This window comes from Pseudophryne corroboree, chromosome 2 (genome assembly GCF_028390025.1).
Source record: "Pseudophryne corroboree isolate aPseCor3 chromosome 2, aPseCor3.hap2, whole genome shotgun sequence".
NCBI classification, from domain to species: Eukaryota; Metazoa; Chordata; class Amphibia; order Anura; family Myobatrachidae; genus Pseudophryne; species Pseudophryne corroboree.
In genome coordinates this window covers 596140461-596157397 of record NC_086445.1, presented here as the reverse complement: position 1 = coordinate 596157397, position 16937 = coordinate 596140461, and the positions used below count along the sequence as shown (strand labels likewise).

General features: G+C 44.8%; 1 protein-coding gene across 2 annotated transcripts in view; it reads left to right on the top strand.

The window, feature by feature from the left end:
* Positions 1–16696, top strand: part of LOC135038279 (arf-GAP with SH3 domain, ANK repeat and PH domain-containing protein 3-like) — a 141510-nt gene extending 124814 nt beyond the window's left edge. The window contains exons 22-25 of one of the 2 annotated variants that reach the window (XM_063954637.1): positions 5162–5357; positions 13286–13451; positions 13528–13649; positions 14044–16696. In XM_063954637.1, coding sequence (XP_063810707.1) covers positions 5162–5357; positions 13286–13451; positions 13528–13649; positions 14044–14105 — 546 coding nt within the window. In that variant the 3' untranslated portion in view covers positions 14106–16696. Of the gene's footprint in view, positions 1–5161; positions 5358–13285; positions 13452–13524; positions 13650–14043 lie in introns of both variants that reach the window. The other variant, XM_063954636.1, reaches the window with a different exon arrangement.
* The last annotated feature ends 241 nt before the right edge of the window (positions 16697–16937 follow it).

Below are 16937 nucleotides of genomic sequence, written 5' to 3'. Positions count from 1 at the left end.
TGGAGAGATAACATTTCTAACCTTTTTATCACATGCCGAAAGCCTTTTCGTCCGGCCAGACCCTCTACAATCAGGGGATGGATAGTTTCTGCCATGCAAAGCTCAGGAATAGATACCTCCATTTTCAAGGGACACTCCATCCGCGGAGCCGCCGTCACATCGGCAGCGGCAAGAGGCTTAACCTTACAATCCATAATGCAGGCCGCACGTTGGTCGTCCACTCGTACCTTCGTGAAACATTATTGGAGGCCTTCTGATACTCAAAGGATAGAATTCATTATAGCAACCACCAGGTATGTGGTAGTCTACCCACCAGCTGTTGCTAGGTGGCAAGCCTCCCGACGAACAAACACTAGTTTGCAGGAATATATGTCCTGCAAACTCTCTTTGTTCTAGGGAATAGGATTGCCACCTAGCAACAGCTCCCACCCTACCCACCCTATACCTTGCTAGGTCTGTTGGTTGTAATCTCTAACAACAGTCATTAATTATGCCTGTTTATCTCTTTGAATTTCAGGCGCTCCAAAAGGTCAGAAGAAGCAGACGCAGCAACCTAAAGAACAAAAATAACCTTACAAATATCCTTAATAAGTTCTGCAAGTTGCAGGAGTTTTTGCTTATATGCTAATTTCACAACAGCATAACAGTTCCTTCTTGGCCATCGCCAGTTGTTGTTTCTTATCAAATGTATTACCGTTGAAGGGTTTCTAGTAAACACATTTCGTTTCTGCATATATATAGTCTCCCTTGTCCTTTGTTACTAGGTTACAGGAGCTAGGGTGATCTTACCCCCTTTTAAAAAAAATGTACTCTCTTGTTCTAGTTGGGATTGCCATCTGTAAGCTTCCGTAAAATCTAACCTGGGGGCGGGGCCTAGCGCCTTATATGGTGCGCGCGCACGTGCCCAGCGTGTGTGCGCACGACCGCGATGCGCGCGAACGTGTCCGGGAGCGGCCGCTACCCGCGGCTCTGTCCCCGCTCTCCCCAGGCTGTGGAAGGGTAAGTGAAAGTTTCTTTCACTTTACCCTTCCAGCGATCATCAGGGAGACTTGCACCTAACCCACCAGCTGTTGCTAGGTGGCAATCCTATTCCCTAGAACAAAGAGAGTTTGCAGGTCATAGATTCCTGCAAACTAGTGTACGCTTTTACTAATAATCTGTGCCCCCTTTAGTCTTATAAGTAGCAGATTTACCGCTAGCAACCTAAGTGGCTGCTTAGGGCCCGGAGGGACCCGGGGAGTCCATTCAAATGGGCTGAATATTTACACTGGGCTGACATATGGCCCCAGCGCTGCTCTGCAGGAAGCCACAACCTCCAACCAGTGATTCCCCGCGCAGTTGCTCTCCAGCATCCTGCGGGCATCCCCACTGTGTGCGGCGGGGCTATGAGACAACGCTGAGGAGCGTCATCCAGCTATCTCCAGAGGCACGACTATGGGAAAGGATGTGCTCCCATCCTGCCAGGTCTCGGATAAGACACTGGAGATCCATGTGTTCCGCAGTGCGCCTGTAGTACATTTAGGTTGAATGTTGCAGAGTGCAGGCAGCCATGGACAGAGTGCACATTTTACTGTCACTTGGGCATACTGTACTTATTAGCCCATTATGTAGTGCTGGTCCTATGTATCTATGTAATGATTTAGTGAAGTGTACTGCAGTGATTTAGTGTAGGACACTGCAGTGAGTTAGTGCAACATATAGGGATGGCAATATAATTACTCTGCAGCATTAAGGGCTGATGTACTGATGTATTGTAGCATATAGGGGGATGTAGTGTAGTAATGTACATTAGTGCAACATTTTGGATGATATGTAGTATAGTGTAGTGCAGCGAATAGGAGGGCGCGATGTATTGCAACATGTTGTGGGGATGTAGAGTAGTGATGTAGTTCAGAGTATAGGGGGATGTAGTTTAGTGATATAGTGCAGCGTGTTGGGGATGTAGTGTAGGGATGTAGTGCAGCATATGGGGGCTGTAGTGTAGTGATGTAGTGCCTCATATAGGGGGAGGTAATGCAGTGATGTAGTGCAGCATATTGGAGGGGATTTAGAGTAGTGATGTAGTTCAGCATATGAGGGGGAGGTGTAGTGATGTACGGGGTTGTTGTGTAGTGCAATAATAATCTATGCCCAATCAGTAAGATAACAATAGTAAGTCCCCGGTCAGTAAGATAACAATAGTCTGTGCCCATTTCAGTAACATAAACAAATATCCATAGCCCCATATTTTCTGTAGTGTATAGTAAAAAAACAAAACCCTCTCCACTTTACTTACCTTTGGGCTTCTTCTGAGGAGCACTGAGGTTCCCTGCAAATCTCCTTTGATGGCTCCTCCCTCTTTCTAGTGGAAGACAGTCTTCGCCAGGTCCACTTTTGGAGTTGCTGAGCTGGCGCTGCTGTGACCTCTTTTCATGGTGATGAATTTGTACATATATATTGTTCATTTGTGACAAAGGAAACAGATTGTTTAACCGACTGAAAGTCACTGGCCACTGCTCCTCCCCCTTTTCCTAGCCATGTGCATGGACAAAATGGCGGTAACACCATGCGGCCAGAAATACAAACACTAGTTCCTTTGTCACAAATAAATCACAAGTTATACAAGCACCGGAAGTTTGTTACTTTAGGCCTGCGTTAGAATAGGCCTCAGCATGCTAACACAGCTATATCACACCTATGCACCAACTTTTAAATGCTCTTTAAAGTCACTTAACAGATAAACAATCCAATCTGAATCAAACACAATATGACTTCGTTTAGCAACAATAAAAATATACGCTGTAGCATTTCAAATATTGTGCATTTTTTTCACACTCGCACAACAAAGAAATATATTGTCCCTACTGATAACACAAAAAAACAAACGGCATACGGTTCAGCAGCATCTAGATGCGTACATCTTTAGCTGGTAGCCCACAGCAGCATCTGTACATTCGCATCATTAAGTACGTGATATCCCGTCTGCGAGCCCCCAACTGAGAAGTTCAGATTATTTCTAATAAATATTTAAAATGCCAGCGTTAATATATGCTGCGGACGCAAGGCGCATCTGATTACCATATACGATAAAAGTGCATTGTACGTCGCAAACACTACATCCCTTAAGAGAAAACAAGTACTTGCACACATTGTATGAGGTCCAATGCTCAGAGATGTTTATATTTGATATTAAAAGGATATGTATACAATATATCACATGTACAGTATATATCATTCAGTTATAATGTTATAATTACACAAGAAGCAGATCATTGCAAAAGAATCCATTACAGCCAGCATACATACATTACCTTGTCCCTCAATACACAGTCCTCTCCATAACATCAAATAGCAAACAGAAGTTCTTGGGTGAGGGGAATCACCTATATCCTGTGTATTGGGGGAGAAGTACATGTCTGGGACTGAGTCTTCTGTTATTGGTCCAGGGGAGGGAGATATCTCATTCATGATGTGTCATTGGTCAGTTCATATGCAAGCAATGTCCAGCCTTGAAGAAGACATCATAGGGGTTGGCCACTGGTTTCTGCCAGGGAGATTCTTTTGTTCACTTTAGAATGTGGCTTCATATTCTTACATTCAATCATAACTAATCGTTGCAATGTGCTACAATCTAACCACAGCTATCAAATTAGCACACTCATTCCCCTGATTATTTTGACACCAAGCATGACATGTTTATCTTGTTCCGTTACAATAATACATATATATCTGGTTTTACACTCTATTATATAAATACCATATAATACAAGTCTGTTGCTGGACATGTTTTATCTGTGTAATTTATGTGTTGTATGAAATAAGTGTCTGTGTGCGTCTTTATGGCGTTTCTCAGTGATTGTGCCTTTTACCGTATATACACCCACCACGCTGCAACACGCACAGTGTGCGACTCTGTGCATGATGTACGGTAAAGAAGCATGGTGCATCCATACACGTCAATTGCGTCCTTTACTCTACCACCGAGAAGCACCTGTCTGTGTGTAGTTTGTATTATCTTCTTTTTCCGACTTCGACAATGTCCTTCCAGATGAAATATTTACCTCTTCAAAAAGAAGCCACCTTGTCATCCTAAGCAGTGTGAAAATAATTCTGTGATGTCTTGGAGGAAAAAGTGCTTCAGAATGCAGAACACAGGGGTTTTGAGCTTTGAAGCACGTCATACAGCCTTGCATGGCAAGGTGGCATCTTTTTTTCATGATATCATAAACATTGGAATCACACTTTATTGTTACATATCTGTTAATTTTATTTCTTTGGTTGGGTACAATGATGGGCATGCAGAGGGGTCTCAGTTGGTGAAGAAATTAATTGTACATTTGTTTGTCAACAAATCTGTGTACCATTGCACTCTTAAAGGAATCCTGTTCTCAATACATTGTTAGTCACAAACTGGAATAAAAGTTTATTTTGTTTTAGAAATGCCCTTTACTGCTCATTTATTTTAATTGTATGCAGAAAGTTGAAAAATGTGCATCTTAACAGTTTTCCTTCAAGATAGATACAATGGTAACTGGGAGAAAAACACTACAGTAATATTTCTGTCCTGTGTCATCTTGTATCTGTCTTGTACTAGCAGGAAGTTCTGGCAGTGAGTCGTAATGAATGACCTGCACGAGGATTTGCTGCCAGACTGTCACTGTACTCTGGAACATTGGTGCAGATGTATTAAGCCTGGAGAAGTGATAAAGCAGTGATAAGTGCAAGATGATAATGCACCAGCCAATCAGCTCCAATATGTAAATTGACAGGAGCTGACTGGCTGCTGCGTTATCACCTTGCACTAATCACTGCTTTATCACTTCTCCAGGCTTCATACATCTGCCTCTTAATGTCTAAACTTAAGACATGAGCAAAGTCTCCTGTCACGAGAGTAAGTTTCATAGCTGGCAGTCCACGCCTAGTTCCACAATTCCATATAATCATACTTACTGTTTTGGCTCTTGTTAGTTTATTTTGCAATAGTCTCAAGTATACAAAAATAAAAAATTATCAATAAGTAATTGAATTTAAGTCTTTTGAGTAAAAATACTGGCAATTAGAAGTAGAAACCCTATCTGCTGTGTTAATGTATGTGTGTGTAACTGCTTAGGATCAATGTTATGTGGATGATATGATGGGGTATTTATTTGCACCCTTATGTGTCTTCCATTTCTCTTTCCAGCTGAGCCCACTTTCACTCTCCCAGAATGCTTTGTTGCCTTCTTCAGTCAAGTCCTACCACAGGCAAACCTCACTGGGACTGGACATCAGCAACAAGACATATGAAACATTTGTTATGCCTTCAAAAGCAGCACCTATACAGCGAGTGCTGAGTGAGGAGATGCCGCCTCCCCTTCCTGCCAAAACACATAGTCGCAGTGAGTACAGATGAATATCATAACCTCCTATAATGGAATATTTGTTTCCTGTAACCAGTACAACTAGTGAAAACGAATCTCATTTCTAATTATCACTTACTGGGCACCTCAGAAACTATAAGTCTTAAAAATGTATTGGGCGTTCCAGGGCAGTGACAAGTAGGTGTCAGAGTAATGGTCCAGCTTATGAGCATATTATGGAAGTGATATGGGCATGTCACTGAACTGGTTGCGAACTCGCGTAATTGCTGACTGGAGGCCATACTCTGACAATCGGCACCTAGCATGGGGCTGGTGCAAGTTTGATGGTGCGACCGATCACCTAAAGATGCACTAAGCGGTATTTGAGAGTCTAAAGATGCTCAAAGTGGGCGTCTCAGTCATTGCACAATCAGACACACGGCTGTACACCAGGGAAGGGTTTGTACAGGTATTTGCATAAAGTTGCAGAATCAAAACTTGCAAAAGACACACAGACGGATGCAGCAGCGTCCAACTCGGAGTCAGGCCCTATGGGGCAGTTGTGCTAAGCCTTGGAGAGTGATAAAGTTGAGGAAGATAAAAGACCAGCTAATCAGCTCCTAACTGCCATGTTACAGGCTGTGTTTGAAAAATGACTGGAGCGGATTGGCTAGTACTTTATCTCTCTCCAAGGGTTAGTACAACTGTCCCTAAATGAGAAACATGCCAGTTACTGATAGTGGGAGAAGGGAAGGATATCTTTCCCTTTCTGTATCTCATTTGTTCCTGTGGTCAGCCACCAGCAAGATTGTCTATGTATCACTACAGGAGGAAATGCACTAGTGACTTATCCTGCAGTAAACATATACACACCTAGTAGAGATCTGATGCTAGTAATAAACAGCCGCATATTGTGGCTAACTGAATACAGGGGTTGGGTTCGGGATATCGGCGGTCAGCATGCCAACGCCAGAATGCTGACCGCCAGAATACCGGCAGGGGGTAGAGCGCAATAAAGCCCCTTGCAGGCTCGCTGCACTCGCCACAGGTTCTATTCCCACTCTGTGGGTGTTGTGGACACCCATGAGTGGGACTAGCCCTCGGCCCCCTGCTGGCATTCTGGCGGCCGGGATCCCGGCGTTGGTTTGCTGATTATTGCCGGGATCCTGACTACATCCTGAATACAGACCCTACCATTTTAAACCATGCGAGGAACAACCATAATAGTATTATTTCTCTTACGTCCTAGAGGATACTGAGGTTCCATTTAGTACCATGGGGTATAGACAGGTCCACTAGGAGCCATGGGCACTTTAAGAATTTGATAGTGTGGGCTGGCTCCTCCCTCTATGCCCCTCCTACCAGACTCAGTTTAGAAAATGTGCCCGGAGGAGCCGGTCATGCTTATGGAAGCTCCTGAAGAGTTTTCTTCATTTATTTTATATATTTGTTATTTTCAGGCAGGACTGGATCGCACCAGCCTGCCTGCTTCGTGGAACTTAGGGGGAAAACGGGTCAACCTCTTGAAGGGTTAATGGTCCCGTTCCCCGCTGACAGGACACTGAGCTCCTGAGGGAACTATTCGCAAGCCCCACCACGGCGAGTGTACATTACCGCAGCACGCCGCCACCCCTATCAGAGTCAGAAGAATGAAGAGTGGTGAGTACTAAGCCGGCGTCCTGGTAGCGGGTCGCTGGCCCTTATGGCGGCATGAGGGTACGGAGACGCACGGCTTCTAACCGGGGAGGAATGCGTCTCCAGACACAGTACACAGCCGCGTCTCACAGTACCCACACTGGCAAAAACAGCCTTAAAATGGTTTCTCTCCATTTTAAGCACTAGATTACCTCAGCCAGTATAAAAAAAGCGAGTAGACCGCGCACCATTGACAGGGCGGGGCCTTCACTATGAGCGGATCCAGCAGCTCACCAGCACAATTTTCCCTCTGCAGTGGACACAGACGCTGACTGACAGGGACGCGTAGCTCCTCCGGAGTGACTCCAGATTATCTCAGCGGTACCAGGGGTTCATAGCAGGGGGGGAGCGATTATTAGTGTACTAAGTCCCCTATCAGGGTACTTAGTCTGCAACCCGGCTAAGCTTGGCATTAGCGATTAGGGGCGCGGTGGGGGCTGGCTTAAAATAACTCTGTGTCTCCCTGAAGGGCTCTTTGTAGGGTAATTTTGTTTAACCTTTTCCTGTGTGTGTGTGTGTGTGTGTGTGTGTGTGTGTGTGTGCTGTCACATTTACATTGTGTCAGGCAAAGAGTGTGTTTCTTGTACAGCGGAGTATTCCTCTTCACCAGGGGGCTCACTACTGGGTACTCAGGGCAGTGCACCTTCCCAGAATAGTGGGGCTGAACCGGAGTGGGTTAATTCCAGTAAGGGAATGATCTCAAATATTTCTACAAAACTATCCCGCAATGAGAGAGAGACGCAATACTTAAGACAGATTGTGGATGAGTTTATGAATAGAGACTCAGTCCCCAAACCAGCGTCTTAATCCCCTCCCATTTGTCCGCAAAAACGATCTCTGGCCGGGATCGGTATGAAATACCTACAATCAAAATCCCGACAGCAATTGACTGACAGTCAAAATCCCGACAAAGTCAAAACCCCGACATAGACAAAATACCAACATTTAAAATATCGACAAGGTCAAAATACAGACATGTAAAATGTAGACAGGTCAAAATGCCGACACAAGTTTTTCGTTGTTGTTTTTTAACGTGTATGTCAACATAGGTTGACATGGACACTATATAAGTGTACCACTATTATATTCCCCCTCCAGGTCTACTGGGATGGTAAAGTATGAACAAGTCGGTTTCAATGAAAAACTTATGTCAACGTTTTGACCTGTTGACATTATAAATGTCGGTATTTTAAATGCCGGTATTTTGACCTTGTCGGGATTTTGACCATCGGTCAATTGCTGTCGGGATTTTGACCGTCAGGATTTTGATTGTCGGTAAATTGACTGCATCCCCTCTGGCCCATATCCTGCAGTCTGACTCTGACGCTGACGGGTCAGACATGGAAGAGGGTAAGGTGGATTTGGAGGGGGGGATGCTGCTCTGTCACAGGGAATAGAGGCTCTTAAAGAGGCTATCAGAGATGTTCTGCAAATTCCTGATAAGGTGTCAGAGGAGTGTGAAGAATCTTATTTTAATGTAAAAAAGAAGTCCTCAGTCACTTTTCCTGCGTCAAAGGAATTGAATACCCTGTTTGAAGAACCGTGGGTTAGTCCTGAGAAGAAATTTAAAATCCCTAAAAGGTTGCTCTTTTCTTTTCATTTTCCTCTGGAGGATAGGAAAAAATGGGAAAATCCACCGATAGTGGACGCATCAGTCTCGAGGCTGTCACGAAAAATTGTATTGCCTGTCCCTGGTGCAGCCTCCCAAAAGGATACGGCTGATCGTAAAATTGAGACTACACTCAAATCATTGTACACAGCTGCTGGGATGGCCCAGAGACCCACTATTGCATGTGCGTGGATCACAAAAGCCATTGCTAAATGGTAGGGTAACCTAATTGAGGGGTTAGATTTCTTGTCTATGGGGGGATGTTCTTTTACTCCTGCAGCATATACAGGACTCTGCGAACTTTATGGTGGAAGCCATTGGTTTGCTTAATGCACGGACCACCACTATGGCAGTGTCAGCACGCAGGGGCTTGTGGCTATGCCAGTGGACTGCTGATGCGGACTCCAGGAAAGGCGTGGAAGGCCTACCATTCACAGGAGAGGCCTTGTTTGGAGACGAATTAGACAATGGATCTCCAAAGCTACTGCGGGTAAGTCTACGTATATTCCTTCCGCAGCTCCCCCAGCCAGAAAAGCTTATTCAGCTTCAAATTTACGGTCCTTTCGGACAGCCAACTTTAAGGGAAAACCCAGAGGTGCTTCTGCGGCCTCCATGGGCGCAAGAGGTAAACCACGCAAACCAGCAACTGCAGGTGCTCAGGAGCAGAGCTCAGGCTCTGCTTCCTCAAAGCCTACAGCATGACTGTGGACCGCGATGCCTGGAGGACTCCCAGGTGGGAGCCCGACTAAAATTCTTCAGTCACATCTGGTCAAGTTCATGCCTGGATCCCTGGGTCATAGATCTTATTTCCCAGGGCTACAGACTGGAGTTCCAAGAGCTCCCACCTCACATATTCTTCAAATCAGGCTTACCAGCTTCACAAGAGGCAAGTATAACTTTACAGCAGGCCATCCAAAAACTGGTACAGACTCGCGTCATTGTTCCAGTTCCACCTCATCTGCACAACAAGGGGTACTATTCAAACTTGTTTGTAGTACCGAAACTGGGCAGTTCGGTACGACCAATTCTGAACCTCAAGTCCTTGAACCTGTTCTAAAGAATGTTCAGGTTCAAGATGGAGTCTCTGAGAGCGGAGATCGCAGGTCTGGCGTAAGGGGAATTCCTAGTGTCTCTGGATATCAAGGATGCGTACCTTCACATTCCGATCTGGCCGCCTCATCAGGCTTATCTACAGTTTGCACTGCAGGACTGTCACTACCAGTTCCAGGCCCTGCCATTTGGTCTCTCCACGGCACCGAGGGTGTTCACCAAAGTGATGGCAGAGATGATGTTTATACTCCGCAAGCAGGGAGTGAACATAATTCCACACCTGGACGATCTTCTGATAAAGGCGCCGTCCAGGGAGAGGTTGCTGGACAGCATTCGTCTCTCAACCAAACTTCTCCAGGATCACGGGTAGATTCTGAAACTTCTGAAATCTCACCTAGAGCCAACACAGAGGCTCCCATTCTTGCAAATGATACTGGACATGGAGTCGCAGAAATTGTTCCTTTCCGTTGGAAAAGGCATTGGTAATCCAGTCGATGGTTCGGCATGTCCTGAAGCCAACCCGGATATCGGTGCATCTATGCATTCACCTTCTGGGGAAAATGGTGGCCTCTTAGGAGGCGCTTCAATACGGAAGGTTTCGCGCAAGACCTTTCCAGCTGGATCTGTTGGACAAATGGTCCGGATCGCATCTTCACATGCACCAGAGAATCCGTCTGTCGCCAAATGCCAGGATCTCCCTTCTCTGGTGGCCACAGATTTCTCACCTTGTCGAGGGTCGGAGGTTCGGATCCTGTTAACCACGGACGCAAGCCTCAGAGGTTGGGGAGCAGTCACCCAGGGGGTGCAGTTTCAAGGAAGATGGTCAAGTCAGGAAGTCATCCTTCCAATCAACATTCTGGAACTCATGGCCATATACAATGCCCTTCTGCAGGCCTCTTTCTTCACGATCGGGCCATTCAGATCCAGTCGGACAATGTGACGGCAGTGACGTACATAAACCGAAAGGGCGGAACGAAAAGAGCGGCAATGTCAGAGGTGTCAAGAATTCTCCTCTGGGCAGAAAAAAACGATGTGGCGTTGTCAGCGGTTTTCATTCCGGAAGTAGACAACAAGGAAGCAGACTTCCTCAGCAGACACGACCTGCACCTGGGGGAGTGGGGCCTTCACCCGGGAGTGTTCAGGTGCTTGACTCATCGGTGGGCATATGCACAAATCGTCATGATGGCCTCTCGTCTCAACAAGAAGCTCAAGCTGTCAAGCTGCGGCCCTCCAGCTGTTGTGAAACTACATATTCCAGCATGCCCTGACACAGTTTTTCTGTCAAAGAATGCTAAAGCTCTGTCAGGCATGCTGGGATGTGTAGTTTCTCAACAGCTGGAGGGCAGCAGTTTGGACATGCCTGGTGTACGTGTTTCCTCCACTTCCTCTGATCCCAAGAATTCTCAAAAGAATAAAAAGGGAAAAGGTTGAAGCAATACTCATTGCTCTGGACTGGCCAAGAAGGGCCTGGTACGCGGACCTTCTGGAGATGCTCCTCGAAGATCCGTGGCCTCTACCTCTTCGCAAGGATCTTCTGCAACAGGGCCCGTTCGTCTGACGGCATGGAAGCTGAACGGCTGATTCTAGCCAGAAGAGGGATCCCTAACAAAGTTATCCAACTCTGATCCAAGCCAGGAAGGGGGTAACGTCTAAACATTACCACAGTATTTGGAAAAAATACGGGCCTAATTCTGAGTTGATCGCAGAAGCAAATATGTTAGCAGTTGGGCAAAACCATGTGCACTGCAGGGGGGGCAGATATAACATGAGCAGAGAGAGTTAGATTTGGGTGGGGTGTGTTCAAACTGAAATCCAAATTGCAGTGTAAAAATAAAGCAGCCAGTATTTACCCTGCACAGAAACAAAATAACCCACCCAAATCTAACACTCTCTGCACATGTTATATCTTCCCCCCCTGCAGTGCACATGGTTTTGCCCAATTGCTAGCAAACTTGCTGCTGTGATCAACTCGGAATTACCCCCTACATCTCTTGTTGTGAGAGCAGAAATTATTCTGCAGTGGAATTTCATCTGGGGCGTTTCCTGCTTTTTCTGTAGGGAGGTGTGGATGTGGGCCTACGTCTGGGCTCCATATAAGTCCAGATTTCGGCTTTGTCCATTTTCTTTCAAAAACAATTGGCTTCTCTCCCTGAGGTCCAGACGTTTTTGAAAGGTGTTCTGCGCATCCAACCTCCCTTTGTGCCTCCAACGGCACCTTGGGATCTCAATTTGGTGCTGCAGTTCCTGGAACCATTACAGGAGGTGGACGTAAAATATCTTACGTGGAAGACCGTCACACTGTTGGTCTTGGCTTCAGCAAGTCGTGTGTCGGAGCTGGGGGCTTTGTCTCACAAAAGCCCCTATTTAATTTTCCATGAGGGCAGAGCTAAACTCCTAACTCGTCAGCAATTTCTTCTGAAAATGGTGTCTGCGTTTCACATCAACAAAGCTATTGTGGTTCTGGTTATCACCGACACTTCTGCTACTTCAAAGTCTTTGGATGTTGTGAGTGCTTTGAAGGTATTCGTAAAGAGGACAGCTCATCACAGGAAATCGGACTCGCTGTTCGTTCTATATGATCCCAAAAAGATTGGGTGTCCTGCTTCAAAGCAGACAATTGCACGCTGGATCAGGCTCACTATCCAGCATGCTTATTCCACGGCAGGTTTGCCGATTCCAAAATCTGTACAGGCCCACTCTACTAGGTCGGTGGGTTCTTCCTGGGCGGCTGCCCGGGGTGTCTCGGCTTTACAGCTCTGACGAGCGGCTACTTGGTCTGGTTCGAACACGTTTGCTAAGATCTACAAGTTCGATACTTTGGCCTCTGAGGACCTTCAGTTTGGTCAATCAGTTCTGCAGGAACCTCAGCACTCTCCCACCCGGTGTGGGAGCTTTGGTACATCCTCATGGTACTAAATGGAACTCCAGTATCATCTAGGATGTAAGAGAAAATAGGATTTTAATTACCTACCGGTAAATCCTTTTCTCGTAGCACGTAGAGGATACTGGGCGTACGCCCGGTGCTTCGTTCTTCCTGCACTGTTACTTGGTTAAGTATTGTTGGTTCAGCTGTTGCTGTTCCTGTTTAAAGTTGGGTTAGCTTAGCTTTCCTCTGTTTTGTGTGTGCTGGTTCGGAATCTCACCACTATCTTTATCTATCCTTCTCTCAAAGTAAGTCCGTCTCCTCGGGCACAGTTTCCTAGACTCAGTCTGGTAGGAGGGGCATAGAGGGAGGAGCCAGCCCACACTATCAAATTCTTAAAGTGCCCATGGCTCCTAGTGGATCCGTCTATACCTCATGGTACTAAATGGAACCCCAGCATCCTCTACGGACTACAAGAAAAGGATTTACCGGTAGGTAATTAAAATCCTATTTTTTTGCATTCATTCACACTTTTTTTTATTTCCAAAGGCTTGATTATCCAGAGTCCTTGTTATTAAGGTCTGTCACATACTGCTAATGATCTGTTTTAGAGACAACTGAAAGGCAGCTGGGCTTGATGAGCAGTGTCAGGGATCTTACATGTAACTTTCTTTATATGTAGTGCATAATGTACATTTTGCATTATACCTTTCCTCACAAGTAGCAAGTCTCATCTTTCATCCCGTCCAGGAGGTCACGAATTTTCGTCCCACCCTCCCACCTCTCCTAACCGGCCGCTAAGTACATCATCATGCTCTCCTACTGGACATGAATGGGAAGGTGTCTGTGAAGCAGGACTCCAGCGTCGGGCGTCTGAGCCCCCTCGCTATACAGCTGAACATTCTTCCAGTCATAGGTAAGTCTGATACAGGTAAGGATCCTGATGTGATTATTGTACAATCTGGAGTAATCCTACTCTTCTCATTTAGCAGCATTGATGGAGTGAGGTCCTATAGGAGGGTGAGAAATTCCCAAAATACGGAAAATGCAGCACCAGGAAGACCTCCGTTGCTATGGGCATCATCTGCTCCTAGTACCTTGGAGAATATCACAGGTGTGTAGAATGGGGGAGAGGAGGTGGAATTCCTTATTAGGAAAATCAGACAGAAAGCCAATAGTAAGGGGTAGGGAGATTTCTAAAATCAGAAACATCTGGAGTGGAGAAGTCACGGAGTGATTTACAGTTGAAAGGAGGCATATGGGTCTATTTACTATGCCTTGGATGGAGATAAAGTAACAGCCAATCAGCTCCTAACTGCCATGTCACAGGCTGGGTTAGAAAAATGACAGTTGGGTGCTGGTTGGTTGGGACGTTATCTCCATCCACTTTATCTCTGCCCAAGGCTTAGTAAATCGACCCCATAATGAGAGAGGATATATTATACTTACTGCATCTTTCTTGACTCTAGTCCTGCTTTACCAATTTTACCTTTGTCTCCCAATTACAGGTGGTATTTCTAGAGGTAGACCACATCGTGAGGATAATCAACAACATTCACCTTCCCCGTAGTAATATCCTACCAACAAACTTTATCTTCCAGAACAGAGTAAACATGGTTTTGCTTTATCTCTCCTCCGCATACTACTCAGCCATTGAAAAAGGATCAATACAATGATATCTTCATACTGTTTTCACCAGACACCAGTTACCAATACAGTAATTTTCTATGCATTCCTGATCCATTCATAATGTGCTGAAAATAAAGCGGTCTGAAATGCTGATCAGTAAACTCCTAAAATGATGATTCCTCCTTTGTCATGCATTCCGCTCTTATTTCAAATGTACATGGAAAACAGCAAAACGAGGCCTCTGTGCTACAAACCCATCATGTGCTTTAAACTCCTGACTGTAATTCAGTGAAAATGAAGAACAATCTTTTACTGGGTTAATCCGTGGTGCAGTAGGTTTCAGTCTGGTGCCTAGTTTCAGATTGCCCATTCAATCTACCAAGAGATGCACAGGTGGGACGAAGTGCCCCCACTAGCAAGTTGAAAGAAGGAAACAAAGAATCAAGGAAGCTATAACCGATACTTTTAATAGTATACATTAATATGTATTCCAAATATGATCTTTGTGCTACAATGTGCAATATTGTTATTTAGACTGCATTGGACACACTGCTGTCATTACCTTGTTTGAGACTGCCATAATGGAGAACCACAAACACAAATGACTGTGCCTCATTGGCAGTGGTGGAGCATTTCTGCAGGTTTGTGTGCTTTTTACTATTGGGAAAAATATATATATTTGTCTTTATTAGCCCAAATGACAATAATATAGTCTGGCAATATTATGAGTAAATTGTAAAGGAAAAAGCATTGTATAGCATGTGTTTACTACTTAATAATTATGGGACTATTTATGCACACATGCTAATTATCCTGTATTGTATGTAATGTGTTTGTCAGTGTATACTTTAGTCCTGAATAATATGCAAGTGTGAGACTATAAATGTTTCAGAGGAAATTGTCAGACATGTTTACTCCACACCCAGAAAAATATTGCTACATTAAAAGACACTTCATTTGTGAACACAGCTGACACCATTGTCATAAAATGTCAGTTTATGTAGCTGTTAGATTTCCTGTAGCCTTATTTTTATATTGCATGTTTTACCTGTACCACTTTATACAGTAACTTACGTTTGAGCTGGGTTGTCTTTGTTTTTTTAGTAGGAATCCTAGTTTTAGTGGGACAACAACATTTTCTTTGATTGAGTCCCTCACATTGCTGGCCACTGATGGGAGACGGTTTCTGACTCTCACTAATGTCCATCTCACTGTTACTATTAGAGTTCACCAGGCAACCATCAGTGGTTTGCTAGTGATTGGCAGTCCGATGTTTTTTCCACCATCAGTGGAGATGGTCGTGATGGTGATGGCGGCAATGATTTTTTTTATATTCCTTTACACCAAGTCACATGACTATTGTCATTCGGCTATGAGAAGGTGGTTGGGTTCACTTTTCCAGGCCCTTTTCACGTCGGTCACAGCTAGTATTAGGCTTACGGAAGCTTCTTACTGTGTTGCTACATAAACACTGCAATTTTAATTGATCCAAGCAGTTCTCATGTCTGATAGGCATGCCCATTACTGGATCAAACCATCAATAGTTTCCTATCGTATATGGAAACCATTGGTGGGAATTCCTTTGGTGGACAACCTTAGTTAATATGCAGCAGGAGCATCTCATGCTTTCTGCAGGGTATTACACTGGTTATTCAGAAGCAACTCTGGGTTGGTGCTCATGGGTTGTAGTATACAACTGTCATTTCTCTTTATGGGGTCTATTTACTAAGCTTTGGCTGGAGATAAAGTGGACGGAGATAAAGTACCAGCTAACCAGAACCTAACTGTCATTTTTCAAGCACAGCCTGTGACATGGCAGTTAGGAGCTGGTTGGCTGGTACTTTATCTCCATCCACGGCTTAGTAAATAGACCCCTAAGGGCCTGATTCAGAGCCGCATGCAATGCCATTGTTCATGTAGCTGAGTGATGTATTGGAAATGTACATACATGAAAATGCCTAAATACTCCTAGGACGCATACATTACACAGAGTGTTGTTGAGGTCAGTATCTGAAATGTTGAGGGAAAGTGATGGGTGTTACTGGGAGGTAGCTAGAAATTCACATAAAAGTAGCCCATTTAGTGGTGATGTTATGGTGCTGGTCGTGTCAGTGAAAGTGGTTGTGTACACAGACACTTGATTGCTCACATAGGAGGCCATAGTCAGCTGGAAGCTACTATTGTGGAACTGATAGTGGTGTCTAAGGACGCAACGATCAGTATTACTGCGTGAATGGATGCCTCTCATTCAGCCGCAGAGATTTATACAAGGAAAGGATTCTGTAGCACCATTAAGTGGTAGATGGGCGGCAGCCAGTAGATGTTGCTGCATGCACTACACTTTGATTTCATGGTTTTTTTTTTTTCCATTTTTCTTTAAAGTGTCACTAATTATATTTTGTAATTGAAAGAGAGGTAATGAATTTGTTGTAGTTCTGATATTCCTTCATCTATCCCTCATCTAATCACTAACTTCCATGTACATTAATGTTAGCTAAGCCTAACAATGGGGCAGATGTATTAACCTGGAGAAGGCATAAGGAAGTGATAAACCAGTGATAAGTGCAAGGTGATAAACGCACCAGCCAATCAGATCCTAACTGTTAATTTACATATTGGAGCTGATTGGCTGCTACCTTTATCACCTTGCACATATCACTGGTTTATCACTTCCTTATGCCTTCTCCAGGTTAATACATCTGCCCCAATATTTCTTGTGCATTCTCCTCTGCTTTGAATTGCTGCCAGGCAGGTCCGGGCAATGCGGGATGTA